Consider the following 26,938-nt stretch of genomic DNA (forward strand, 5'->3'; position numbering starts at 1 on the left):
ATTGTATTGACGGAATAATAGATTATTGGCAAATTGATCTTTCCGTAAAATATGCAATTGTGCCCGTAATAATTATATTGAATTTTTACCCAACGTAAAAAGCAACAGAGAGTAAAGTAGTGGTTGTCAAGCATGCAATCAAAACGAATGGTTTGTGTGAGTTTGCCGGAGGCATCAGGCTGAGCTTTCGTGCCTCTCATTTCTCATTTCGCCAGTGCCATGTCAACTTCTCGCGCCATCTCCAGCTTTTTCTTCACGGACTGCGGCAACGGGCAGTTTTCCTGCAAGCAGTGCGGCAGGGCTCGCAAGCAGACGCCGGGGACTGGCTACACAAATCTCATCAACCACCTCGCAACGAGCCACCCCGGCTACAAGAAGACTTACGACGAGAGCCAGCGATCGTTCGGCCAGTCCCTCGAAGCACACGGCTTCATTGACCCGGGCACTATGGAGATCTTCAAGTGGATGGAGTGGGTTCTCGTCCGGAACATGCCCCTGAGTGAGGTGGACGACGCCATGACGCGTGCGCTGGCTGCAATCAAGCCAGTGTCTTCGAAGACGTTGGTCAAGTACATGCGTCACGTGGCGGGCAAGGTGGGAACGCGTATTGCGGCAGACATGGGCAACCAGTTTGGCCTCATGTTTGACGGCTGGACTTCAGGGACCTACCATTTCATCGCCATCTACGGTGTCTTCACGAAGGACCCTACCAATTCCTGACAATAATTGCAGTACTTATTATTGTTTTTATCGATACGGAATAACGGATTATTTTTTTTCTAAATCCAATACAATATTTTATTTAATTTTCCGAGCTCTGCCGTATCACTATAGGTGTGATTTTTAACTTGGTGGGTTATGATATTGACAGCGCCCAAACCTTCGCGAGCACGAGCTGGATCCCAAAACGAAGTACATCTTCGGACTTCATCCTCATGGAATATGTGTACTTTCGCGTCTTGCTATCTGTGGTGGGACTTTTGACCACGCCACCCATCCACAAGCACATTACGCGACCCAGTGGAAAGTAGTGCATTGCCGAAGCGCCCAGCAACACAGTATACAGTACCGGTATACAGGGCATGCAGAAAGACCAGTCAGACCCTGAGCGTGAATATCCTACCGAATGGGATTTACCTCTGTGGGTGATGCTTTGCGATCCACATGTGAAAAGGTACTTAAAGAGGACGACACTATCCTGGTGATGTACTGAAATATTCCTAACGAGCCCGAACTTAAAGGAGGTACTGTACATATTCTGCTTTACTCGAGTGTCTTTTGATACTCGATGCACGTCCACCTTATCTCTTTCGTCCCCGTGAAACTGAAACGGCTCGTGCTGAAGAAGCGTCTCGGGTTCATCAGACTTGCAATGCATCAAGGAGCAGACCTCGTCCCTACGTTCGTCTTTGGGGAAAAGTGGCTATTCAAGTGAATACTTTAAGTTCTATTAATAGTTTTCATGTTTGACTTCTATCCGATTCTAACAAGTGTGCTGCTTTCTAGCATATGGACTCCGCCCAAGAGTTTGACTGATTTTTTTCCATAAGATCCTTGGCATCCCGGTGCTTTTCTTTTGGGGTAAATTTTGGTGGATGCCTAAGGCTCCAGCCCAAGGAAGGCGCTACGGACTTGTTTATGAAAAGCCAATTGCCACCAGATCGATTTCAAACCCGACCGACAAAGAAAAACGCGCAGTTTATGCAGAATACGTAAGTGAGATTGAGCGTATCTTTAACCAATACAAGTCGGAGTTCGGCTACAAGAGCGATGAGACTCTGTTGATCATCTGAGCCAGCACGAACGAACCAGGAGACAGTCGGCCTCTCAGTTGCATTCATTGAATAAAAAAAAGCTCGAGCAAAAGCCACACTGCTCTCTTTTTTGCCGCTCGATTTACTGAATCAAGGTGAGTCACTCATTTGTTTGTCATCCGTGCAAGTGGCACCATTAAATACCATCAGTCGAAATGAGCAAGGAATTTTTTTCAGGGCTGCCCCAAGTTGACGAGGTTGCGTAAGGGGTTTGAGAAGCCTCGACGTGTCGAAAAACACGTCAAGCGCCCCGAGATTTTGAATGGCGTCAGCGGTCAGAGCTTGGCCTTCCATTAAGGAATTGTTATCTGACGAACTTTCTCCTGACTGAGAGACATCTGGAACACATTGACTGTATGTGGCAGACTTAACCTTGCATGAGCTTCCACTCTCACAGTCGGTGGTCCAGCCAGATCTACCGCATTGACCCCACGTTTCGGCTACTTGCTTGACACACAGACCATGGTAATCGTCATCATTCACGCAAATAAGATCATGTGCACACGTGTTGCCACTGTTTTTGGGGTCGCATTGTTGCCACTCGGCGGCCCTGTAGAGATCATCGACAGTTGGTTCGCACGAGGCCCAACCTTCATTTTGTCTCGAACACGTAGTGCCGTTCACGCAACTCACATTCCAGCCCAGGCCACCACACTGACCCGACTTCTTCACTACTTTCAGATAACAGAGTCCGTAGTGTTCCACGTCCGGCACACAAACGAGTCCTCCAGCACATTCGATCTCCGTACCATTCTGCGAGCGGCACTGCTCCCAAAGTCCAGGAGCTGCATTTGACACCCTGATTCCACCTGACACCAGCGTAATGATGATAAGCTTCATGGTTGACAGCCAACAGTTTATTTGATCCGTGCAACACGGAAACTACACTAATTGAGAGCGGCTTCATGATCCTGTATTTTTGGTTTGGACATCGTGAGTGCGGTTTTCAACGGCACTTGTTCAATGCCTATGTTAAGCTCATACAGCAAATTCAAATTTTCTGATTTGTTTCAGATCTTTAGAGTATTAATTCACTCTCACATAGTATATTTTCAAAAAATGCTGAAATAGACCGATAGTCAAACTTGACATATACCAATTTGTACCACACAAAAAATAGATAGTATTTGGCATTTTAAAGAAATTGGATTTGGCATTGATTTGGCATCATACAATTATGAGATAAGACGATCATGGTAGTGCTAGTTAGTGTGTTGAACGCCCGGCTTGCCGTCTGAGGAGACATTGATGCTGTTGAGAAAACCGAGTTGCTTCGCGTGCAACACTCCTTCAAGGGAAAAGTTTGTAAGTCTGCTTTTCGACGGTGGCTTCTCCCATTTTAAAATTGAGAAATCACTTGAAGTACCAGGAAACGTTGTGGCCAATCCACCTGCAAACCTTTTTAGCGTTGCGAATTTCCCGTCGACATTATTCCAGGCGTCTTCAAAGGTGCATACTTTCTCGTGAAATGCAACTTCTTTGTCAATACCGCGGCGGAGCTGTTCATGACTACCGTACTGGTCGCATAAGGCCAAATGCTCTTGCTCAATGGCATCCATTTCTTCGTCAGTCCAGTGCGGAGCCATTCGATCGCGATATTTTACTATCAAAGCGGATAAATCCCGGCCTTTTAACTTTGCAAACTCTCGAGGAAGAGCCGGTGGAAGCTCTCCTTCTACAGGTTCATTTTTCTCGTTGCGTTCGGGCTCGATTGAATTAACTCGCTCAACCAAAGTTGCAATTACACGTGCGAAAGCCGAAGCTAATAGCGTTAGCTTCCGTTCCAATAGTATCCAGGATTTTAATTGCGAAAGAACCGTTGTCTTGAAGCAGATCCAAAATTTTCGCTTGGTCACAAACAATGGTATTGTTCTCATCCAGTGATAATATAGTAGGTCGGGTGTCTAGGTCACAGAGGTCTTCATCCGTCACAGCTCGAACGCCAAACATAATCTGGATGTCACTAGACAACCTCTTCATCTGAGCCAGTTGCTCCGTCACAAGGGTTGTACTTCCTTCTAGGCTTCTAAATGTGATCACTGCCCGGGTTGATAACATTTCAATCAAACTCAATATCAACCCCCTGAAGGGGCGGCTTGCAAACTGGTGTTTTTGCATTCAAATGTGCCGACAACGACACTCGGTGTTTCTTAAACCAAGTACAGCACCGTTGCATAGACTCCCAGCGCGTGTCCTGAAGAAGAGGAGCGGTGGTATCCATCTGACGTATCAGAGTTCCTTGGCGTAGTAGATACGCGATTGCTTGCGTCATGTAGCCGAAAACCGGCCATTCATCGCGGCTTTGAAGGCATTCTGGAGAGCCAAATCTAGCTGATGCAAGCCGCACCAAACACACATGAAGTCACTTCTGCACACCTTTTGAAATCGAGTAGCCAGATTTTTGCTAACACCCGTCATTTTCCGCTCTCCGTCAGTGGTAATACCGAGCATAACGTCACTCCAGTGGAAACAAAGCACTTTAAGCACCGGTACAACAGCATCGAACATGGCTTCTCCAGTATGGCTCTCGTGCATAGGGATAGCCATCAAATGAAAATTCATTATATTGTCGTTGTAGTAGACACGAATGCGTGTGGTTAAGTACGATATCGACAAATGTGTCGACATGTCCAAAGCGGTTGAGAAAGTCCACGAGATTGAAAGGATCTGCTTTATTATGTCCAAGTTCATAATACAAACAAAGCAGGCATACTTTGAAGGGAGTTCGGTTGAGCAGGAGCCTAATAATGCCAATCCTGTGCGCTCTTTAGTTTTCGTCAAGACCGAAATTGCCATTCGAAATGTCATACCGAAACTGAGGTAGTCAGCAATCAAATGAAATCGTACGGGATTCTTAATTGTCAGCACATAGTGAGAGCTTGATTCATCTAGATCCATGTTAGACCGCTTAGCTCGCATCCAGGCTGAGTCGTCCTCCTCCTCATCGAGTAAAATCTGTCCCATAATCTTGTCCACAATGTCACGGTCGATACAAACGACTATCGGTGCTTGGTTTTCATTTGCAAAAGAGTGAATACTGGCACGAAAAGACTGCACTTCGTCGAAGTAAACTTTCTGGGCATCGGTAGAAAGCTGCTGGTAGTGCTCCCATCTACTTAAAATGTTGACCGGTGAGGTGCGACCATTATTGTTCTGGTCGAAATGGCAGCTTAAAGTACTTCGTGTTTGCAGTTTGTTTACGTTTCGAGCCAACTTTCTCCTCGCGCCCAAACCAAATACAGAACCGACAATCTACAGCAAGAACAACCCCACTTTGAGGATTGCGTTCAGAAATATTCAGGCCAAACTCTAACAAGTGACGGTCTTGAAACGGTGTGGAACGTGATAGCTTGGAGCTTGATCCACTTTGTTGGATCGCGGTATATGGCGTGGAGACACTTGTCCCCGCTTTTTTTTCCTGCCCATGAGACAAGCTCGAGGCACTGTAACCTCTTGCCACGACTGCTATGAACTAAACTGAAGCGCAATAAAGGCGAATGGGTGGAAGAAGGAGTTTCAGATCCCCTTACCGGGGTCATCTATTTTTGGCATTTTTGAAAGTTTGGATTTGGCGCGAGTGCCAAAACTACCCGCAAATACCAAATTTAGAGATGCCTGTCGATAGTGCAAAATACAAAAGTGATAAGGACAAGGTGAATATTAATAGTCTGTCTAATGTATAAATAATACAATTACAGGTGTAATAGCCGGTACTACTGCTGCTACCAGATTTAGAAACTCATTACGCAACATGCTGTATTATATTATAAGGTTTGAAAAACATGATGCCGGAGGCGATTGACAGTAACGTGTTTTTTTTAGATATAATGTTTAGATTTGGTATCTACTAAATCTGAACTATTGATAGTAACAGTACTTCAGCCTTCGACTTCTGTTTTACTGTTACTGCAGCTCACTGCATACGAATGGAGTAAACTCGGATCTCAGGATCTATTCTGTATACGTCGGATCTCATCACCGGAGCAATACCTGCTTCTCTGTACGCTCGTTGTCGGTTTAAGTCCTCAGTAGACTCATGACGATGGCTCCAGTTGAAAATACACTTTCTTGGTATGCGTTGGACGGTGCCCTGCAAAGTCAAACGCGAGCAAGTGCGGCGATCGACGGAAACTGCATGCAGTAAATATATCACGGTACCCAGGCATACATATATGTGCTGGATTAAAGCTCGTAGCCGCTCCGACACCACACCGAACCAGCAATAATTTCGTGAAGTAATCTTCCGTGATGGAGCTGACCTTGGACTGCCGCAGCGCAGCTGGAATCAGTTCACGCGAAGCTGCATCCACTGCTCGAGTTCATCGAGGTGAGTTTGGGCGACGTATTCGGGTATTGAAGATTCGGTGAGGCTCTGCATATGACGAGCAAATTGCAGAATGATGCCAAGATTGCTTGCTTTATTTATCGACCGCATCGATGGTCAACGTCAAGCATCAAGCGCTGTCGACGTGAGGCCCCATATAGAACAATTCATCACAGCAATTACAGGCTCCAGTTATTACCAAATTAAGAACCAGTGGGCTCTTACTTATAATGTTGGACCCGGAGCTGTCGGAGAACTTGAGGTGTATTATGCAAAATGTGGAATAAGCAAACTAAATGAAATAAATCAAAAGCTAACCACAGAACTTGTCGAGAGCTCAACAAGCTGCAGATGGTGTTGTTGGTAGCTGTCATGGATGGCTAATAGCCATACACCCTACTTGTAGGAACTCGTGCACAAAGCAACTGGCCACGAGAACATTGCATACTCCCCAAGTTTACCTGTGTCTGTGGGTCGGTTGCTGCTTCCGCTTAAGGCCTCGCAGTGGCGTACTCCAGTGGCTGACATAACTTATGCTATTTTCAAATTCCCAAGGGTTCTCACTCTCTGGGAGATCCACCCACGAACACATTTCCTCGCATACGCAGTCGTGGGGCCATCATCATACATTTATTCAGTAAGAGCTAACGGACTAACGTCAACTCATGTGGAGTTGAAGACCCCGGGAGTGGCGTGGTGGGTGCTTGAGCTGCTAGAGGAAACTTGCGAGCTGAGGTTGCTCTATCTGTCGGACTCGTTCATCGCTCTTTGGCACTATATGAGTGGACTCTACCGCACCGAAACACCTGCTGAACCAGGATTACTAGCGAGGTTCGGGCTTCTGCTGCTGACTCCTTATCCCGAGGAAACTACTATTCTTGCTAATCAAGAAATCCAATTTCCTCGCATACGCAGTCGTGGGGGCATCATCATACATTTATTCAGTAAGAGCTAACGAATTAACTTCAACTCATGTGGGGTTGAAGGCCCCAATTATGAGGATCCGGAAGCTCTACTGAAGTCGGTGCAAGTGTCTTGAGCCACTGACGATCCTGGCCGACAGCACTTGGACTAACCCCTTGCATAGTCTTGTGTACTGCTTAAATGTGTCGGATGCCCAGCGTCCGTATAATTGAATGGTGAGTTTGTCAACTCCGGCCCGGTACATGTGAGTTGCGCCGCCTGCACTGAGCGAGTGAGGACTAAATATCATCGGATTGTTGCCCAGCCTTGTTGCTGCTTGTCTGATAGCCCTTGATATTGCTGATGAAGATACGCACTGTGGAAATCCGTTTCCGTTGATAAACACCGCGGCTGGGATTTTCGGTGAAAGACTGCGTCTCGCCCTGAGGATGCAGAGTGCGCCAAATACTGGGCATAAAGAGCGATGACCCGAGCGGTTCAGCATTCGGGGTGTCGGCACGCCGCGCTGGTTAGTCTTGGAGCCTCGAAGGCGAATGTGCACTGTTGAAGCCTCGTGTGCTCGCGTGGTGGCGACACCTTGATGATTCAGCACGACGATGTCCTCGGCGTTAAGAAAAAACCACGAAAATCCTGTCCCGTTAGAAGCGATTTCCGAGCGCCGTAATAGGAAGAAGAAAGACAAACACAACCCCCCCCCCATAGCGCCTGATCGGAAGGGTTGGACAAGTCGAGATAATCGAAGCAGCTCTCAAGCATTTGGAGAGATACGGGGGCTTTGTGCGTAGCTGGCTGATCGAGACGATTGATGCCCTTCAAAAGCATGCAATTTTGTGTGTTGTCGCTCGGGAACGCCATCATGGCGGCCAGGAAGAAATGTCATATACCATGTAGTGTAGATGCAATAGTTGAGCCACGCACGAGTCGGCCAGAGCCGTAGCCGACCTATAGACCATGAATTGCGAAATCGGTGATGAACTGAACTTGGTCGTCCAATGTGTAGCTGCGTAGCGTAGGGTCCACCCCGTTGTGAATTAAACAGGCATACCACGCGCTTAGCGCGCTGCGGTATTTGCCGTAGGTTGATGCCGCGACAGAGTGGGCCCTGAGATATAACGCCAAATCGCTTCCAGACCCGACACGTCTGTTGTCAGAGTAGCCTGCGTCCAGTCCAATTTTACGTTAGTAAATAGAGATGCATGTTGAGCGCTAGATGTCATGCGAGAGCCCGCGTCAGCAATCCGGTTGTCTACACCGGCCACGTGTACGGCAGAGAACCGGAGCCTGTATTCCGCTTCCCAGTAGCCGAGCAGTCTAACGACGGTTTATGCTCTGGGATTGTGGGGCGACATTTTGCTCTGCCATGCCACCGCCGACGTGTTCTCGATGGGGAATTGGACATGCACAATGCCGCTGCTGCCCGAACGTTGTTGTCTCGACCAGGCTGGACCCCATGCGTGCACTGCAAAGGCGCAGGATAGTAGTTCCCTGTAATTGATATCAAAACCGACGGTGGAATCGAGTCTCGATGCGTCGATCATCTGACGCTCATCGCTGAAGAATGTGTATTGGAGCACCATTTGTGCCGTTGAAACCAGAGCACAGAGGCCACTGTCGGAAGCGTCCATTTCCACAATGATGTCTGGTGGGGGCGCATTGTGGAAGTATTGTAGGGGAACGCCGTTGGGTAGAGGGAAACGTAAGATGTGGGACCACTAGCACAGGTCCTGGCGCATGTCCGCGCTAACAGGCACTCGATTCTATCTGCGAAGCTGATTTTCTTGGCGGCGTAGGCGCTGTAAGAATGGACGAGCGGGGCGGACGCACGTGGCTACGTGACGTAGACGACCGAGTAGTGAGCGATATTCGGACCGACTGAGGGACGTAGTGGCTAACGCCGCCGTCACGCACGTTTTGGCTTTCTCTATCTTTTTCCGGGGCATAGCGATGTGACCGATCGCAGCGTCATGATAAGACCGAGAGCCTTCTGTCGACTACTCCAAGGCGTGAATTTGTCTTCATTAATAGCCGCGTGACCGAGTACGGTGATCATCGCGTGACGAAGTGACTGTTCCGTGTCGCTGCAATTGTTGCCAATATCGGCTGCCACGTTGATGTGGTCGTCCACCCAGTAGTAGTTGAACACCCCTGAAAGTTGATGCGGGGTGACGGAGTTCCCGTGTACATGAGCGATCGCTCCGCCGACAACTCCGTAGCTACTGGGTGAGCCGGACCATCCGAAGGCAGCGGACATATCGATAACTAACGCATTGTCTGGCTCTAATCGGCCGCCAAAGAGATATGCACTCTCACTATGCGTGCATACGTTACGGAATGCGGACGCCACATCACCAGCTTGCAGTTTGACCACTGTACCCGGGTGGTTCTGCTGCTGAGTGATGACCTCAGACGCAATGGCGTCGCAGTGCTGATATGACGGTAACCATATACGCGACGTGTCCGTTTGATCGCTCAGGGATTGTCCGTCCGGGTAGGATAGGTCGTGAATGGCGCGCCCGCTAACGAGAGGGTCGTCGTCGCCTTTGTTAGCCACTCCGAAAGGACTAACATGCACCTCGGGCCATATTTCCAGGATGTCGAGGTCGACGACAATGCACCGCCAATTGTCCTGTTCCTTGCGTATATTCTTGAACAGGATCGGGTAGCGATCTGTGGCCGATTGGTGGTTTAGAGGATATGAGCGCTGGCGCGTCCAAGGTCCGACGAGAGGTGTACGGACGCCGTTATTGAGCGATATCGAGCAGCGCTTCTAAGTGTTCGTATCCTCTGCAAGCATGGCGTAGTGTTACAGGAAGAATGTTCTTGCTGGGTCTATAGTCATCGACCGTTTGGACGCGCAATAGCTCGACGAACTTTGGTAAACTGATGTGCGTGCGCCGAATGAAGTCTCAGAGCACCCGTTGGAGAGGCTTGTTCAGTACTGGCCCTCCGTCCTGGGAAGGAGATGGCGCCGCTGGCATCGATAGTCCAACCGTCTGTAGTGCCGCGCTAACATGTTGTAGACGAATGCGTTCCCATATATTTGCTCGTGTCTCCGCCTGTACCGCCAGGGCCTGAGTTGCCGCGATGCTCGGAGGTGGACGCCTCAGAGGTTGATGTGCCGGAGCTCGGCAGGTACATGGCGCTGTGAGCTGGCGACGTGCTCCCGTAATGTAGTTTTGTGTAAGCTGTGGTGCTAACCGTGCTCCGTGCGCCACTAGATTGGCGCTAAAGCCGAGGCGGTTCTCGGTTTGACGTCGCGGATGGAGATGCCATGCGACGTCCGAGCATGGAGTGAGGCGACACCATCTCGGTGGCAGCGCCTTGGGGCGGCTGCGTGTCTGTCGAAGCGCCGTGGGGCGGCTCTGCAGAAGTGATAAGGTCATGGGGTGCCTCAATGGGGGTGTCCTCCTCTCTACGTTCTAGGCCACTAGAGGAGGAAATGGTAGGAGGTGATCGCCCGCGTAGGCGGGGAATATAAAGCTGTTGTCCGTTGGCAGAACCATATACCTGTGTATTTAATGTGGTTGTGCAGTCGTACCGTAGAGCTGACGAACTAGCAGCACCACGGCCACTTCACTGTCGTGTGCGGCGGTTGACTTGGTAACGCTCTCGCCCGTAATTCCGGTCAATAAATTTCTGTAGCTCCCGCGGTAGACGGCCGTTCCAATGGTGGGTACGACGAGAGTGGGGACAACGGTCGGTATATCCGCCGTAGGACATACCTCCCCCCATAAACCGCAGCAAAGGCTCGCGCCCGTCGGAATCACGTGGGATGAGGCGACGAATGTCGTCTGGCATTCGGCGCACGGGAGGATGGGCCACGACGTGAGGACGAGTTTGGCGACGTCTGGGTTGGGCGAGGTTCGGTCGCTGGGGGAAAGCTAGTAGCTCCTGGGGTCTTGGCTGCCAGACGGAGGGCGAGGCCATTGAGGGCTGCCTGCCAGTCGTGACTGTGATAGTCGACAGCTCTCACGGCCTCGGAAAAGTCACGCCACCAGTGTGGAGCGTCCATCATCAGGTGAGCCAGAGCCTTGCCGAGGAATTGGTTCACGTGAAGAAGCGTGAGCAGTACACGCTCGGGTGTGTTCTCGTCTCGCTCCTTGTTAGCAAGTACAAACCGCTTCAGTCGCGAGTGAAGCCGGCGGACATGATCGTACCATAGAGCGTCTCCAAGCGAGATTAATCCACCAATTGCCGCCAGCAGGTCTTCATACGTCTGGCACTGGGCATTCATCACCGGTAGAGACGCACTCGCGCCGAAGTCCACTGAGAAGTTCGCGTTGGATGAGCCTCGACGCAGTTGCTCCAGTTCCGATTGAAGTCGGAAGTGCATGACGGTAAGGCCTCTTGAACCTAGACGGCCGCTGTAAATTGCCATCAGCACTGCGGGTGGAGCGTCGAACCGGATGCTGTCGAGTTCACGCAAATGCAATACAAAATACATTGGAGATAACCACTTACCTATCTCAGAGTTTAGTTCCTTGAAGATGCGGTGTGCTGCGAGTTGATGTGCTTGAGGCGGGTGGAACTCGCCTTTAGTGCGAGTACGAGGGGCAGGGAAACTGCACAACGAAGTTGATGAAGCTCGCGCGGTGGCATGTCACCTGGGTTGCCGAGCGGTGGAAGGGTCCACGTAGATGACCCGCTATCGGCTGTGGTCGAGACAGAAGCAGACACCAAGTCTATATTACCACAAAGTGGTGAACCGCGAGAGATCGGTGTCTCCTTACTGTGGAGCTCGCGACGCAGCTCGGTAAATAGCTGGAAAAGTTGATCAACTTTATCTTCAAGTTGACGGTGGCCGTGGATTGTTTGGGGGGGCTGGACTAACAGGTACCGTCGGTTTACCCGGCTGAAAGCCGCGCAAAAAGTCGTCGAGGTTGAACGCTGAGTTCACAGGGGCGGAGCTCGATGTTCCAGGGAGAGGTTCTTCACGACCACGAGACGGAGGAGCTACTGACGTGGCGCTTACCGTGTTTACCTGCTTGGCGTATGCCGCCTGGAGGCCTGTTTGGTCGTCTCCACAAGCGGGTGGAAACGCGCCGGGTAGTGGTGCCGGGATGGTCGCGTCTGGAATGACAGGTAGAGGCTCAGTCGATGGAGAAGATGCTGCGTTAGGGTGTCGAGGCTGGATCGGAAGCGCGTCACCCGTCTCACTGCGGACGGATGGGTTGTTTTGTTGCGTGGTTGGAGTACCAGTCCGGGGCTTCGCGACGGCTTTACGCTTCTTTTTTGCGGGCATCTGCAAGGTCGGCTTCAGACACAGGGTCTACGCGCTTGGCCTTACGCGATTCCGCCCTGATGCGTTTAGCCACTTCTTTCGCTCGGATGCGCGCGCTTGAGCGACCCGGGGACAGTGCCGCTGCACTGGACGAAGGATCGGGCTCGTCGATGAAGATCACGTCGTACAGTGCCTCATTGTCGACGCGTACCGAAGGTGATCGAGTGGTTTAAGGTGTCAGTATTAAAAACTGAAGTATGTAATAGAAGGAATCGGACGGCCCAGAGAGAGAGAAGAGTCCGGCGGGGCGCACTTCCGGACGAACGCGTGGACTCCGCCGCCGATGGTTCAGCGCTATTGGGCAATCCGGTCGTAGTCGGTGGATAAGCGCTCGAGCTAAGAGGGTCCACGACGTCCGAGGCGGCCGCAGCGCTTGAACCAAGTGTCGGCGCTGAAGGTGCTGCCGGTGCACTCTCCGAAGGGGAGGCCGCGCGTGGTGATTGGTGGCGAGCGCTCGACGCCGTTGAGGTAGGTTGTGGCAAGTGCCTGGGCGAGCCTAAGGCCGGTGATGCGTTGTTCGAGGACATCGATGTGGATGGATGGGCCATGACGACGGAGGCGGTGAGGCTAGAGAAGTTCTGGAGTTGAGCTGCTTGAGCTGCTATAGGAAATTTGAGAACTGAGGCTGCTCTATCTGTCGGACTCGTCCATCGCTCTATAGCACTACAATGAGTGGACTCTGCCGCACCGGAACACCTGCTGAACCAGAAGTACTAGCGAGGGTCGCGCTTCTGCTGCTGGCTCCTTATCCCGAGGAAACTACTATTCTTGCTAATCAAGACATCCAAAGTACTGCACACGTCCGCCACGTCGACGTTTCTTCAGCAACTCTCGGATTACATAGCCTATTTCTCTATCTTCGTCGTATATTCGAGGTGCACTCTTTGTGATCTGCCGGCCTCGAAAATCTCGGGAACATCGAGTGATAGTTTCACGTGGTCGACGTTGAACGTTGCGTGGCGTCCTCGTGAAAGGTAGCGATTTGGTACTGCAACACGATATGCATTCTCGCCGATACGACGCTCTACTGGAAACGGACCGTACCACTTGGGTAGAAGCTTATTGCGGTTGAGATCTCGATCTGGGTCGTAGTCTGGTTGGCCAAACGCATTGCTGAGGACTCGAGAGTCAATATACACCAAGTCACCTTCGCTAAATTGCACCTGCTTGCGTCCACGGTTGGAAATATTGCGCTTGTCTCTTTTGAGCTAGTCGAAGATTACTTGAGCGAACTCAGCTGCTTCCTGTCGCGATCGTGACATCTTCTGAGCCACGCTTTTAGGACTTGACGCGGTTCGAAGAACAATTGGTGCGCGTGGTTTTACAATCAATTTCAAATGAGAGAAATACGAGCTGACGTTGACACTAACGTCGCATGGGCATATTCAACAGTCGGTAGCATCTTCATCCAGTCATCCCCGTAATGCGAGACAGCGCATCCAAGACTGTATTCCAGTGCTCCGATCTGCCGTTCATCTCGGCCGTCCGCCTTAGCTCTCTTCGAAACTGCCATTCTCTGTTTGGCTTGCATGATAGTCATCAGCTCTCGCTAAACCTCACTTGTGAACGTTGGATCACGATCGGATATGATTGAGTCTGGGAGTGAATAGTAGTGAACGACGTGGTAAAAAAAAACAATCGAGCAGTTCTTTTAGCGTCCAAATCTTTGGTTGTTGGAATGTTGCACGGTCCATTCGAGAGGCGGCAGACAGCCACGTAAACTGCGTCGAGTCCCTCACTAGCTGGTAACACCGTCATGAAATCCGTTGTCACATGTTACCACCAATACTCTGGAACAGGGAGTGGCTGAAGCAGCCTTTTCGACGTCGGGACCCCGATTTATGACGTGCGCAAGCCTCACACGTCGTAATATACTGAGCTTTATGATCCCGCATCCCAGGCCACCAGAAATATGACGCATCGCCACCATTGTACGCTTAACACCAGGATGTGCCACCACAGCTGAGTCGTGAAAATCATGCATCAACCGGAGCAAAATAGTATCCACTTGAGGCACGCGAAGTACTGGTACAGCATCCGTGCTTTGTACCACAAGAACTCCGTCACGAAGTTCGTACTTCTCAAGCACACGTTTGTCTTGCCGTTGCAGTGCCTGTAATATACTAGCGCAGTCTTTATCCTTCGAGTACGCTTGCTTGATGTCTCGAACGAAGTCATCATCCTCCCCCACTACTAAAAGCGATGGGTGACTGCAGGAGACTTCGTAATGATCCTCTAAACAAGATATGAAGGCAGCAACACCTTCAGTCAACAGCTTGGCAGCTCACGTAACGTAGTGGGTCTGGAAGACAAAGGAACCCAGCAGAGTGCCGCACACAGGAGGCCGAGAGGCAGCGTCTGCCACTACATTTGCCGTTCCCATCTTGTGTATAAGCTCAAACTCAAACTGGCCAAGAAATTCCAACCACCGAGTCATCTTCGGCGAAACGTCTGTGTGATGAAGGAACCATCGACACGCAGAATTGTCGATGTGAACGATGAAATAATCACCGAGCAAATAGCGTCGCCATCGACCGAGAAAATGTTTTATGGCATAAAGCTCTTGCTCATGCGCAGGCCACTTGCTTTCCGTTTCCGATAATTTTCTGCTGTAGAAACCAGGGGTACTTCTCTGTCTCACCAATTTATAGGGATTTCGTTTTGTGTGTAATACACGAAGAATGTTACAATGATCCCATTGGCTGATATCGTGCTTCTTTCAATGATTTGATGACATTTCCCTCTGATTTGATACATATCGACTTAACAAGCAGTAAAACCTCGTGTAATTGAGCGCCTAATAGCGAGTGTCACACACGTCGATCGTGATTACGCTGATGTGTATAGGATCGCCTTATCGGAATGAGCATTTACTGCAGCTTTTGTAAATTTTCGCTCATAAACTTATAAATTACGAAACAAAACAGAATTCACTCCAAATATGAGTCCACATTCGAAGAAACTGCGCCTCAAAAGAGTGACAGGGGACGATAGTACATTAGAACACGATTGCGCGGACGGCGGGTCAGCCATAGAAGCACGGAGGAATGCTTCAGGGGACCACGATTGCACACCGCGGAGCACGATAACACACAAAATGTATATACACTACACTAGCTCGATAGCATAGACAGAAGAATCGCATCGCGATTGCATGACAGCGAGATAACCCGTTTGATGAAGCCACACCAGGAGAGCACGATACACGGGCGACGGATCAACGCAACTACGAAAGAACACCCATCAGCGAGCTTACCGGTGATGGAACGCCAAGGATTATGCATGATTATGGACCAGGAAACATGTGTAGCTCACGTAAAGCGAGTCGTACGGCGGGCGAGCACGAAACCAAAAGAGAGAACACGTAACTTCTAAGCAGCGTAAGCCACGGGTGAGTAGAAACCCACGAAGCCTGGAGGATCATGGACGTCAACCAGTAGTACGAAGCAACGGAAGCGTACCAAACCACGATATCTAACGGGGCCACATGACAGTACGGAATGGTAAGTGGTTCAAGTACACGAAGCCACGACGTACTGGGGTGAACGACTTTTACGATGCACGCGACACAATGAAGCTCTTAAATCTGCGGCCACCTCATCTCCAACAAACCATGCCACCCTGTCGCGTAGCGGTGGGGGACGGCAAGTTCGGTATTAGGGGGAGTCGAACATTGCAAAAAAACGTGCTCAAAATCCCCTTCGGATTACGCTCACACTTTTGACAACGACCTGCTCACTTTCAAAGTAAGCGCTTACATTAAAAATGAGCTAGCCGTTTTTATTTCCTGACCAGACCGGCATAGAAATGGAGGAATGCGCGCGTCGCTCTGCACCCGTCTCCGGTCAGAAGTCGGGTGCCTCAAGGCGCGTCGTGCAGCACACATATTGGAGATAGATGCCGCACAGAAGGCTGCACTCATAGCACAGCGACAGTGCCCCAGGGCACGCGCCCTGTAGCCTGTGGCGTCGCCACAGCAGTGTCTGTGCGAGTCGTCGCTTTAAAAAATTCAAATAGTCTCTTCTTAAGTGCGAAATCGAGCTCTATGTTCGACTCCCCTTTTACTGTTTCTGCTAAGGGAAAATGCCAATTAGGGGCCGGTGACCGGTTAAGGGCCGGATTCGGTTAGCCAATAGGCAATTCGGAATTTCAGGCTTATCTATTTTCATTGGCCACTACTAAGGTGTCATATAAGAGATTACTTAGCAGCCCATAGTGAAATCAAGCGGCCCTTATTTGGCATGGCCGTCACACTTTATGCACTGTTTTAATTTGTCCTACTGAACGCACCATAGCTGATGTAAAACAATTCAATAGCCAGGGAAATGTACAATTGTGTCAGCTTTTGATTGATGCCAAGGCCATATTTTGCTTTTTACTAGATCAAAAGGTACAATCAAAACAAGAGAAGGTTGCTTTGAACGGCCCTTAATTGGTTTCCCTTACTCCTACGCTCTGCTTATTTGTTTGGACCATTTCTTAATGTTCGACTCCCCTATTAGTCAGGGTATGACTAATTAGAAATCAGGATACAGCGGCAACTTTGTGCCGCCCACATAAACCGCTTTAAACTGATATAATCTTTTTCAAATACAAATTGATCGTCTGACATCATGGCGTCGTCGAGTTTGCTCTTTCAGGGTATCGCGTGGCTGCTGCTCGAGGCCAAAACGACCTTCTACTCGCCACGCTACAGCCAAGAATCCCTTTGTGTTCGTAGCCAAGTGTTTCCGTTCTGGAAGCGCCCGCAGATCGTGCTGCAATTGGGTCACACCGAGTACATAGTGCTCAATTCTGGACCGGCAGATGCTGCCAAGCGTAGTGGTGACCAGAAAGAAGCCAAGAAGTTATTGCATCTGACGGTACGGCCGCTGGACGACGTGAAACGCGCTCAATTGTACCAAACGGCGGCTAGAACCCAAGTGCTGCAGGTTTTTGTGGATGCGGAACTCACTCGCGAGCGGCTGCTGCGCTGCTTGAGTGGTGAGGAGGCTGTAGATCCAGGGAAGAAGCTGCTGGACAAAGCCTTTGCGACGTTAGAGAGGGCACAGAACAGTCGAGATCTGGAGACGGCCATTAAGCTGTATGAAGAGGCTGAGCGAGTATTCTGGGAGGCTGAAAAGCTGCTGACAGATGACAGATCGAGAGAATTCCTGAGAGCGAGGAGAGCAGACTTACAGCGCACCGTTAGGGGGTTAGAGAAAGAAATCAAGAGCGCTGGTGACGTAACGCAGACGCCACCTCCACTTGCACCTTTTGCTACCGTGCCAGCGGATGTGGCCACATCACCGCTGCCTATGGATCTCAGTGCGAGGTTGGAGGAGCTGCGTCGGTTTGCAGCACAGCAGGATGGTGCTCAGGTTGAGGCTCAGCCGGGGAATCGGACAGATCTGACAGCTCGGTTGGCAGCTTTGAAGAACGAGAAGGCGGGGCCTGCACCGCCGGTAGGAGATTTAACAGAGAGGCTGCAGCGACTAAAGAGGAAGAGTGCATTGACTGATGCTGTATCTGTGGCTGGAGACGGTAGTTTGAAGGGGGAGAACGCGGTGGATCGCATTATTGGGCAGGTGGCGGATGAGATTGCACTGGGTATCGAAGATGAAGATTTTGAGAGTGAGGAGTTGGAGGAGAGTGGCAGTGGCGGCAAGAGCAGAAACTCGAGCTCTAGTAGTTTGAGTTCCGACAGTAACGTTATGGAAGATACCAAGAAATAAAAGTGCTAGACATAAGAAATGAGGTGACGCGACGTTGGTATTTGTCACTAAAAATACGGCTGAAAGTGCAAACTCTTTTGATGCTGAGTGAGTTACGATGGAGCATGCTGTCCGTCTCGATGGAGAAAGATTACTAGGTGTACTCGAATCGGCAGTTCGGAACCTGGAGCTGCTCGCGACACTGCCGGATAGAGTTCCTGCAAGCGACGACTTCCAGCCCCCGGTTCGAGAAGCTTTGCGTCGGCAGGTAACTGGTGATCCTTGTGTTGCTGTGCGAACGATATCGGCACTAATAAAATCGCCTTCCCGATGCCGTCAGTCGGTTATCGAAGCTGGACTCCTACGCTTGATAGAGCAGCAAAGCACCCAACAGGACGAGAGACCGGAAACCGAGGAAGATAGCGACTCTGATGCTGATGAGGAGGAATTGCAGCACCACAGTGACGAGACTTTGCTGCTTTCCGGGCCTGTGGCGGTTCGTCTCTTCCCGAAGTCTTTGCACCAGTTACTGCGCGGACTGAAGGTAAGCAGTACTTGCCATCAAGGGGAAACTTGCGCTAAGCTTCCAACACTCACATCCGGTAGGAGGATCATTCCGCACGGGATACACTGCGTAAACTTAGCGCAACTAGCGTGTCACCAGCGATATCGCGTCTTACAGAGGCCTGGATGCAGCTGATTATCAGCACGGATGCGGCGCTGTCCACAAGTTTCGAGCAGGACGAGCGCTTTGTCCTGAATCTTCGCGACAGTATGCTGAGGTTACGCGAGGTTGAAGATGATCGGGACCAAGTGGCTTTTGAGCTCGCGCAAGCTCGTGAAGCTCGTCTGGCCATGTCGGACAAGCTCGCAGCTCAGCGTGCTAGACTGGAAGCTCAGCTTCGCGAAACAAAGCGCGCAGCTGATGACATTCTGGGACCAACAGCTCGCGATCGAGAAGAGCATCTGCAAGCCGCTCTGTCCAGCTTCGAGACGCAGACTTCTGGTGCTCAGAAGCAAGTCGAAACCATTCAACGCACTGTAGCTCGAGTGACGCAGGCCAGCCAACAAGTGGAGACGGACGAACGCAAACATACTCAACATGCTGCGATCGAGCTGCGTGAGCTCATAAGACGCTACGATGACGACATGGATAAGCTGGACGCTGAGATTGAAGGGGAACGTGCTGAGGTGGCTCGCCTTGACGCTGCGAATGACAAGTTCGCCGTGCATTTTACTCGCATCGACAAGGATCGCCGCAACATGATTGAAGAGCAGCGCGTGATCGATCTAGCGGAGCGAACGCGTCGGAATCGTGAAGCCAATCTCTTCGGCTTCGTTCTCAAAATGCAGGCGGTGGTGCGAGGGTTTCTTGCACGGAAACGCATGGGACTGGAAGCTCAACGCAAAAAGAACAGATCGAGAAAAGGGAAGAAGGGGGTCAAGGGGAAGAAGCGAGTGAACAAGAGCCCAAGAAGGAAAACCGCCAAGAAGCCGAGCGCCAAGGCTCGCGCCAAGAAATCCTGAGCTCAACGCTCTGCAAACAGCTGCTACTTCTTCTTCTTCTTGGCCCCACCCTTTTTCTTCTTTTTCTTCTTTTCCATCTCGGCTTTTGCAGCGAACTCTGCTGCTTTGCGTGCTGCAATTTGGCGCATTCCGTCCTCCTCGATCTTGAGGTCTCGTTGTCGTTGCTCTTCAAGCAGCGCGCGGTCGCGTTCCCGCTCCATCTTGCGCCTCTCCATCCACTCTTCCTGCAGGGCAAACGATACATTGAAACAAATCAATACGAAGCTCTAGGAATGTCGACATCAGCAGCCAACGTACATCTTGCTGTCTTTTCGCCAGTTTGTCCTGGCGCTCACGCTCTTTATCTGCAGCTTTCCACTGCGCTTCGCGGACTTTCAGCTGCTGCAATTGCTGGTCTTCAAACAGCACTCGGTTCTTCTGGAGCTGCACATCGAGTGAGACGGCATCTGCCGTGGCGATACGGTTGTTCCCCACGTCTAGGCATATCAACGTTGTGTTGCGAGCTAGACCCATTGCCAACTGCTTCCCACCTTCTCCACCGAGCCGTGTTCGCCAAACGTTCAACGTGCGCAGCGCCTTGTTCTGGCCCAGCATTTTGCCCAACGCTGCCACACCGGAGAAATCCTTCTCTTCGTCCGTGAGTGGATTGCTCTCCAGGTTGAGATACTCGAGACTTTCGTTGGTACTCAAGGCCTCAGCCAGGTCTTTGGCTGCTAATGGACCCAGACAGTTACTCTCGAGTTCCAGACGACGAAGTGACGTGTTGCGCTTGAGAAGCAACGCCAGCCACTTGCCCGTCGCGTCGTCGAGAGCATTGCGACTGAGATTGAGCGACCGTAACGAGTGCGTGAATGCCAGCGTCTTGCAAAGAGCTCGAGCACCGATGCTACTAACACGCAGGTCCGCATGCTTCGGGGTCTCGTCAGCCTTGGCGAGGCCAAGCCACACTTCCAATTGCGGGTTTTTAGCGATCTCCTCGACTTCCTCACGCACTTCTTTCTCGCGCTCCAATTTGCGTCTGTGCACAGTCTCACGGAGATAACTCTTGGCGGCGAATTGAATCTTCTGCTGCATACGCGAATCTTTCTCCGACGCATGTTCACGATTAAACTCTTCTTGCAATCGAGCTGCGTCGTCATTGTAGAACCCTTTGGGTTGGATGCCTCGATCGATCATCTGCACACAGCATCGTCAGTGTCTCAGCATACCCCCCCCCCAAACAAAAACTTTCAGTAGATACCACGTACCTCACGACGGATCTCGTTCTGCGCTAACGCAAAGGCATCGGGAGGCGTACTGTCGTCGGGCGTCACCCGACCCATGATGGCATCACGGTCTACAGCTGAAAGTCGCGAGATGTCAATGTCAGCATCGTCGTCCAGCGCTTGCTCCTTGGCACCCACACCGAGCCCTGACGGAAGGTCCAGCATTCTTGGACGTCTTCACGCGACAGGTTTCCCAAGTGGTTCTTGCACTCTCCGACCCTTCAACGCGTTTTCGGCGCACCTAAATCGTCCAGTCAGTACAGTATCCAACCTGAACACAAAACACCACAACAGAAACAAAACGCAAACAGCTTAAACGTTTGTGTACTGCAATCCACTTACAATTGCAGAGCTTGCTGCAGTTCACGCCGCGTCATCTATCTATCACCCATTTTTGCTGGTGAGACAAGAGTTCACTCCTCTGGCTTTGCAGTTTCCCCCTCGAGGGTTTTAGTACGCTTGGACATCAGATACTCGGTCGACGGCAGAGTAGACGGTGGAGGTGGAATCTCCTCTGTTGCATCAACGGCAGCGGCTATCGATTCTGACTCCTCAGGCTTCGTAGACGCTGCAGTGGCTTCAATGGCGTTCGACGCATCCTCGTCCTCAGCAGGGCCCTGACCAAACTCGTTCGTGCGCTTGGCGTCTACCGGATACTTCCACCGCTGGTAAAGGTAGATGAAGAAGATGAGATCGTCACGGAAGCAACTCAGTCGATGCATCCACGGCATCTTGATCACGAAGGCAAACAAGTCATCGATAAAAGTGTTCAGCGACTTGTACACCATGGCTCGCCACGGCAAATGGGCCACCGACTTGAGCTTGTAGTTGATGTACAGCTGAGGCGTCATCATAATGAAGCCGAAGGCGTATACGAAGCTGGTCAGACTCGATACCACCCACGAGTACCAGCTCTTGTGCACACCATACACAAGAGTGTAAGCAGCCTGGCCGACGATCAGCGGGTACAGCACGTACGACAAGTGAGCCACAGCAACGCGATCATGCTCCGCTGTTGGGGATGTCTCGTAGCTCTCAGCGCCTGACACAACGAGCTTATTGTTTTCATCCCGCGAGAAGACAACCGCCTTCTTGATTTTCCATATATCAATCATCAGACCAATACCCGACTGGACCAGAATCAACCACGACGTGTCGTTGTCCATCAGGTACAAGAAGATCACCAGCTGGAAGAAAGTGTTGAGCACGATCGTACGCAGTGACAAGCCCGCGAGAGACTTCTGATTCTTCCAGAAGCTCACATCGTTCTTGAACGCCAGGAAATCGAAGAGCGAGTGCAGTAGTGACACCACCATCGTCACTGCCAGCAGGTACGGGTTGGTTTCAATGAACATGCTCTTCATATTGTCCGTGTCCCGTCTCGAGGACGCGCCTGTTGCTTCCTGGTTGAGGAAATTCTGCTCCATCTGCGTGTACAGTGCGTACTTGTACATCGGCAGAGGGTAGAATGAGATCTCCAGTGGCAAAGCCGTGACCGTGTCGTTTACAGCGATCAGATGCTCCTCCAGCAGCCAGAATTCGTTCACGAAGAGCACGGGAGAGTACACGCCTGCTTCTTTGTCAACGTCCATCTCGGTGGACACGAAGGGCGGGGGAGGCTGTCTGGTCGAGTACGTCGTATGGTCCAGCACCAAGTTCACGTAGAACGAAGGTTTCCACATGGAGATGTACACGTCCCGGTCGGCGTTTGCCACTTGCTGAGCTTCCTCTTCGGTCTTTTCCTGCGCTTCTTCAGCTGTGCGTGTCTCCAGAAGATTACGCTTCTTGACGATCTTTGGCGGCGGACGGAACGCTGTAAGCTCCACCGAGCGATGGATGGAGCTCATGGCGTCATATGTGCTGTCCGCCGGGTTCGGCGAGCAGCCATCCTTGGTCACGAACACGTGCGCGTAGAGCGAGCCATTGGACAGCAGGTGATCGTCCACCGAAACATTCATCTCGCGGATCCACACGCCGTCCTCACGCTCGACATTTGGTGTGCTGTCGTATGTAAGCGCGTCCTCAAACCAGCGCAGGGTCTCTTGCTCCCTCTCCACGGCGGCGGTGTCCGCAGTATCGGCAAAGGAAAAATCCTCGTCGGGAGTGATGTACACTCTAAGATTGATCGGTGTGCCCAACTGAAATGAGTTGCGCAAAAGTTGCTGTTGCGCAGGTGAGTGGGGGCCACTATTCACGTTGTCCGCATTCTTGGCGACCACATTCTGGACGCGGGACTGCTGCTGAGGCGCGAACATGTTGATGACAGACGTGATTGTGTAGTAGATGAAGAGCATGCGTAGCATGGGCCACAGGCGGTCCATCAAGCTCTCCTGCGCGGGTGCCGCGGCATCATTAGCAGCGGGGGCGGCAACAGGGTCGGCCATCTTTATCGCGTCTACAAAGGGGGAGACAAACGGCAAGTACTGACTTTTGACCAATGGTTATGACGCATTTGGTGATGTACTCACTTCAACATGTTGCTATCAGAACTTCAAATAATAAAGGTACTGTTCGTTATTCGCAGGCTCAAGGACTTGAAAAGAAATAAGACAACGCGAATATGAAAGCTTATGTTCGTCTTAAGACGTGGTAGAGGGTAAAAAGGCTAAAGCTACTCACATACTACTAGGCATTAACACCACCACGGAAGGGCACCGCGATGCGGATCCCCTAGTCAAGCAGCTGCTGCTTCCAAGACAGCAACGCGAAGCCGCTAATTCTAAGTCGAGGAATCTGCTCGCTCGCTCTCTTGTTTGTACACAGGCCCAGCGCGGTCGCCAGTTGCCTTTCCGTTTATCAGCCAACGATCCCGCGAAGATATCTGTCACCATTGTGTTAAATCCACACGCCTTCGTCTTCCTCCTCCTCCTCCTCTTCCCCTGAGTCCGAGTCCGAATCCGAGTCCGAGTCGTCCTGCGGGTGCAGGCGGTCCACCATGGACATGCGCTCCTCCGCCTGACTCGTTAGTTTCTTAAATAAACTAATCTGCTCCTCGCTCAAGCCGTCGTTGGCCTCATCTTCGTCATCGTCCCCGGACATGCTAATAGACATACGCGCACGCTCGATGACGCTGTGAGCCTCGTCCAACTGCCGCGCCAGCGCAAAGTTCTTCTCCTCCACCTCTCGTAGAACATCTTCCTCGTCGCTCATATGCATCTGGTCTTCAGCTTCCTCATCCGAGTTCACGTCAGCGTAGTCGTTGCCTCCAGATGAAGATGCTGTTGCCTCTGCGGTCGTAGTTGGTGAGCCAGGGGCATCCATTGCAACAACCGCCGCCGTGACTGCTGAAGTTACGCCGACTGCTGCGGCTGCTGCTGCAACTTCGTGGTGGTGGTCAGCAACAGGAGACGGCATCGGCTCCGGCGAAGTAGCCGGCGACACCGACACCGGTACAGGAGGGGGCAAGGTCGAGTCCGCGCTAATTGAGCGACTCAACGACAAGGGCGTGTCAACAACGAACGATGGTGACTTGGATTTGGTAGGGCTGGCATATCCGTTCTTGATCTCTGTATCGTTGTTGGCCAGTAAATTGTTTGTCGATGAAAACGGTGTCGTGCCTAACTGTGGGTTCTCGCCAACCGCCTCAGCCATGGTACGCGCACGTTGTGCGCTCAGCTTCTTCGCCAAACCAACGTTACCTTCCGCGCGAGCACGCTCTTCTTCTTCCAGCAGCGCCTGAGCAAGCTCTTCCAGACCACGACGCTCGCGACGAGAGCGGTCCGAGCTGCTCTTATGCGGCCTCTCGGGCATCATTGATCCTGAGCGACGAAGCTCCTTAATTTCCATCAGTTTGCGCTCTGCTTCCATTCGCGCCTTCTGCTCTTCTGCCTCACGGTTGTCGATGGCCATACGGCTCATCGAACGCGCAGACGCATCAGCAGACGGAGCATCCTCTTCTATCTCCGCTGCAGCAGGTGCAGGTGAAGATGGCGGGACAATCGATATCGGTTCCTCTACAGCAGCGGGAGCTGGTGCCTCGGGCTTCACCACTGGCGCTGGAGAATCAGCGGTTGGTGCACCAGCCGAAGACCCCGAAATGTTAAGGAACTTGTCCCAGCAGTCCTTACAGTAATATTCGCCATCATCATCCATGTCCAGCTTCGACTCGTTCTCGGTGGCACCACACTCGGCACAGAATTTCGCAGTAGGAACAACCACTGGGATGCTCATTACGTTCTGCAAGTCGTCCATAATCTTTTGCACGTGATCATTATCCTCAATCACGGGCGGCACGATATCCATCTCGCTGTACGAGTCGCGCTTGAATCCCGAAATCACACCAGCCAGCTCGTGAATCACATTGTTCTGGCGCTTCACGACCTCTTCAGGCTTGTGCCGTACCGCCAACGCCAGAACACGCTCGCGCGACTGTGCTTCGAGGATCTCTTCATACTTTTTAGCCTGGTTCTTCACCTTTTCCAATGCCTCCTGGAGGACCTTTGCTTCCTGCTCCGCACGCGACAACGCCTCCTTCGCTGGAGTGTTGCGATCAGCCTTCGCCTGGTTCGAAATGCAAAGCTTGGCCTGAACACGCAGCAAATGCGCCTCCTTTGAGCCTTCCTCGATAGCAGTAATGGGAATACCAGCGAAAATGGCGTGGTCCAAGTCGGATCCTTGCGACGCTGCCACCAGTTCACGAGCCACATCCAGCGGAATGCGTTTCTTCCGCTTTTGCCGCTCACGATCAGGTCGATCGCGGTCGGAACGCTCTCGGTCACTCCGTGATGCTCTGACTGGTGGCGGTGGTCCTACGGGCTCAGGAGGAGCAGCATTTTGGTCGTACAGCGGCACATGCTGACGACCCGATACGCTACTCACTTCTCGCTGCGTACTAGGGTTCGAACGTACCGACGTCACAGACACTACCGACATCATCGACTCGCGCCGGTTTTTGCCCGGACGGAACCGCAGCACCGCCGGCTTCGGCGAGTGCTTAAGCATACGAAGAGTGTCCTGATACGCTTCACCTTCCACTGCCGTACCGTTAACTGAAACGAGTTCATCGCCCACCTGAGCGTTTTGCAGACCACTCGCATTACCCTTTCCTGTGAGCTTACTGAGAACCGGTACATCGCGGTATCCTGGCTTTAGCTTGAGACCAAGGTCACCTTCGCGCCACACGATGTCATACGATCCAATATCACTCGGAATACCACTCACACTACGACTTCCTCCAGGCGATTCCTGCGACGATCTCTTACGCGAGATGCGTCGTCCCATACGCTTAAATTTGAGCACCGCCGGCTTGCGAATCGTCTTCAGCAGCGAGATCGTACTGCGGAATCCCAGCGACTTGGTCTCCTGGCCATTCACTGCTACTAGGATGTCCCCCACGGTAGCTCGCTCCATGCCTGTGCCTGCGCCTTTACCTGTGATCTTACGGATGCACGGCACGTGACAATCGTCGTCATCGGGGCGGAGGATCATTCCCAAGGGGCCCTCCGTCCACACCACTGTGTACTGTTCGCGTCTGCGCGAAGTACTACTTGCGTTCGAAGGGGACTTGCCGGACTCGGACCATGTGGTGCCTGTGGAGCCACGGCTGCGGCGCGAGGAACTACGCGACGCGTCGCGATAAGCGCTCGGTGCTCCTGACATGGCGCGCGGGACGCGGAATCGCAGCGTTGCCGGGCGTGGGATCTTCTGCAGCGTCTCAACCACGTGGTCGTAGCCCTGGCGGGCCGTGTCCATGCCGTTGATGCTCACTAGCATGTGACCCACTGCCACTTTAGCTAGCGCAGCAGCAGAGTCCTGGCGTGTGATGCGGCCCACTACAGGCGGCATGTCCTCTCCCAAGTCGGGGCGGAGCGTCAGGCCCAACGGGCCGTCGCCCCACATCACCTCGTACTCCATGACGACAGCCTCCAGGTGTTTCTATATAGCTCGTGTCTCGTCCTATACGCCACCAAAAACGCGCCGGAAATGCGATTGACCCTTGTTTGCCAAGCGCAGATCAAGCTCGCAGCGGCAAAAACGTATGCGCGCTGTTGTCGGCTGCTGCGTGGGCGCCTCCCGGAAGTCGTCTCGTTCCTCAGCGCTCACCTTCCGCTTTCCTGCGCAAATGAGTCCCAGCGGCGGGGGCTGGGAGAAGAAACAAAAAACCTCGGGGA

At 51.9% G+C, this 26,938-nt stretch overlaps 6 protein-coding genes across 6 annotated transcripts; 2 read left to right on the forward strand and 4 right to left on the reverse strand.

The window, feature by feature from the left end:
* Window positions 1–2,181: 2,181 nt before the first annotated feature.
* PITG_11696 (uncharacterized protein) lies at window positions 2,182–2,654 on the reverse strand (the record flags this gene model as incomplete). Its single annotated transcript, XM_002901179.1, has 2 exons — window positions 2,182–2,196; window positions 2,259–2,654. The coding sequence occupies 2 exons, from the start codon at window positions 2,652–2,654 to the stop codon at window positions 2,182–2,184; spliced, it is 411 nt and encodes a 136-aa protein (XP_002901225.1).
* Window positions 2,655–16,938: 14,284 nt separating this feature from the next.
* PITG_11698 (uncharacterized protein) lies at window positions 16,939–17,921 on the forward strand (the record flags this gene model as incomplete). Its single annotated transcript, XM_002901180.1, has 3 exons — window positions 16,939–17,563; window positions 17,615–17,787; window positions 17,871–17,921. 3 exons carry the CDS (start codon window positions 16,957–16,959, stop codon window positions 17,919–17,921), a joined length of 831 nt encoding a protein of 276 aa, XP_002901226.1.
* Window positions 17,922–18,154: 233 nt separating this feature from the next.
* Window positions 18,155–19,563, forward strand: PITG_11699 (uncharacterized protein; the record flags this gene model as incomplete). The annotated part of the gene is made up of 3 exons (XM_002901181.1): window positions 18,155–18,280; window positions 18,416–18,580; window positions 18,643–19,563. The coding sequence occupies 3 exons, from the start codon at window positions 18,155–18,157 to the stop codon at window positions 19,561–19,563; spliced, it is 1,212 nt and encodes a 403-aa protein (XP_002901227.1).
* A 23-nt stretch (window positions 19,564–19,586) lies between these two features.
* On the reverse strand, window positions 19,587–21,013 carry PITG_11700 (uncharacterized protein; the record flags this gene model as incomplete). Its single annotated transcript, XM_002901182.1, has 3 exons — window positions 19,587–19,787; window positions 19,861–20,739; window positions 20,811–21,013. 3 exons carry the CDS (start codon window positions 20,991–20,993, stop codon window positions 19,587–19,589), a joined length of 1,263 nt encoding a protein of 420 aa, XP_002901228.1.
* Window positions 21,014–21,241: 228 nt separating this feature from the next.
* On the reverse strand, window positions 21,242–23,212 carry PITG_11701 (CLPTM1-like membrane protein, putative; the record flags this gene model as incomplete). Its single annotated transcript, XM_002901183.1, has 1 exon — window positions 21,242–23,212. The coding sequence occupies one exon, from the start codon at window positions 23,210–23,212 to the stop codon at window positions 21,242–21,244; it is 1,971 nt and encodes a 656-aa protein (XP_002901229.1).
* A 451-nt stretch (window positions 23,213–23,663) lies between these two features.
* PITG_11702 (uncharacterized protein) lies at window positions 23,664–26,681 on the reverse strand (the record flags this gene model as incomplete). The annotated part of the gene is made up of 1 exon (XM_002901184.1): window positions 23,664–26,681. One exon carries the CDS (start codon window positions 26,679–26,681, stop codon window positions 23,664–23,666), a length of 3,018 nt encoding a protein of 1,005 aa, XP_002901230.1.
* Between the last annotated feature and the right edge of the window lie 257 nt (window positions 26,682–26,938).

This window comes from Phytophthora infestans, genomic scaffold (genome assembly GCF_000142945.1).
Source record: "Phytophthora infestans T30-4 supercont1.22 genomic scaffold, whole genome shotgun sequence".
Classification (NCBI taxonomy): domain Eukaryota; phylum Oomycota; class Peronosporomycetes; order Peronosporales; family Peronosporaceae; genus Phytophthora; species Phytophthora infestans.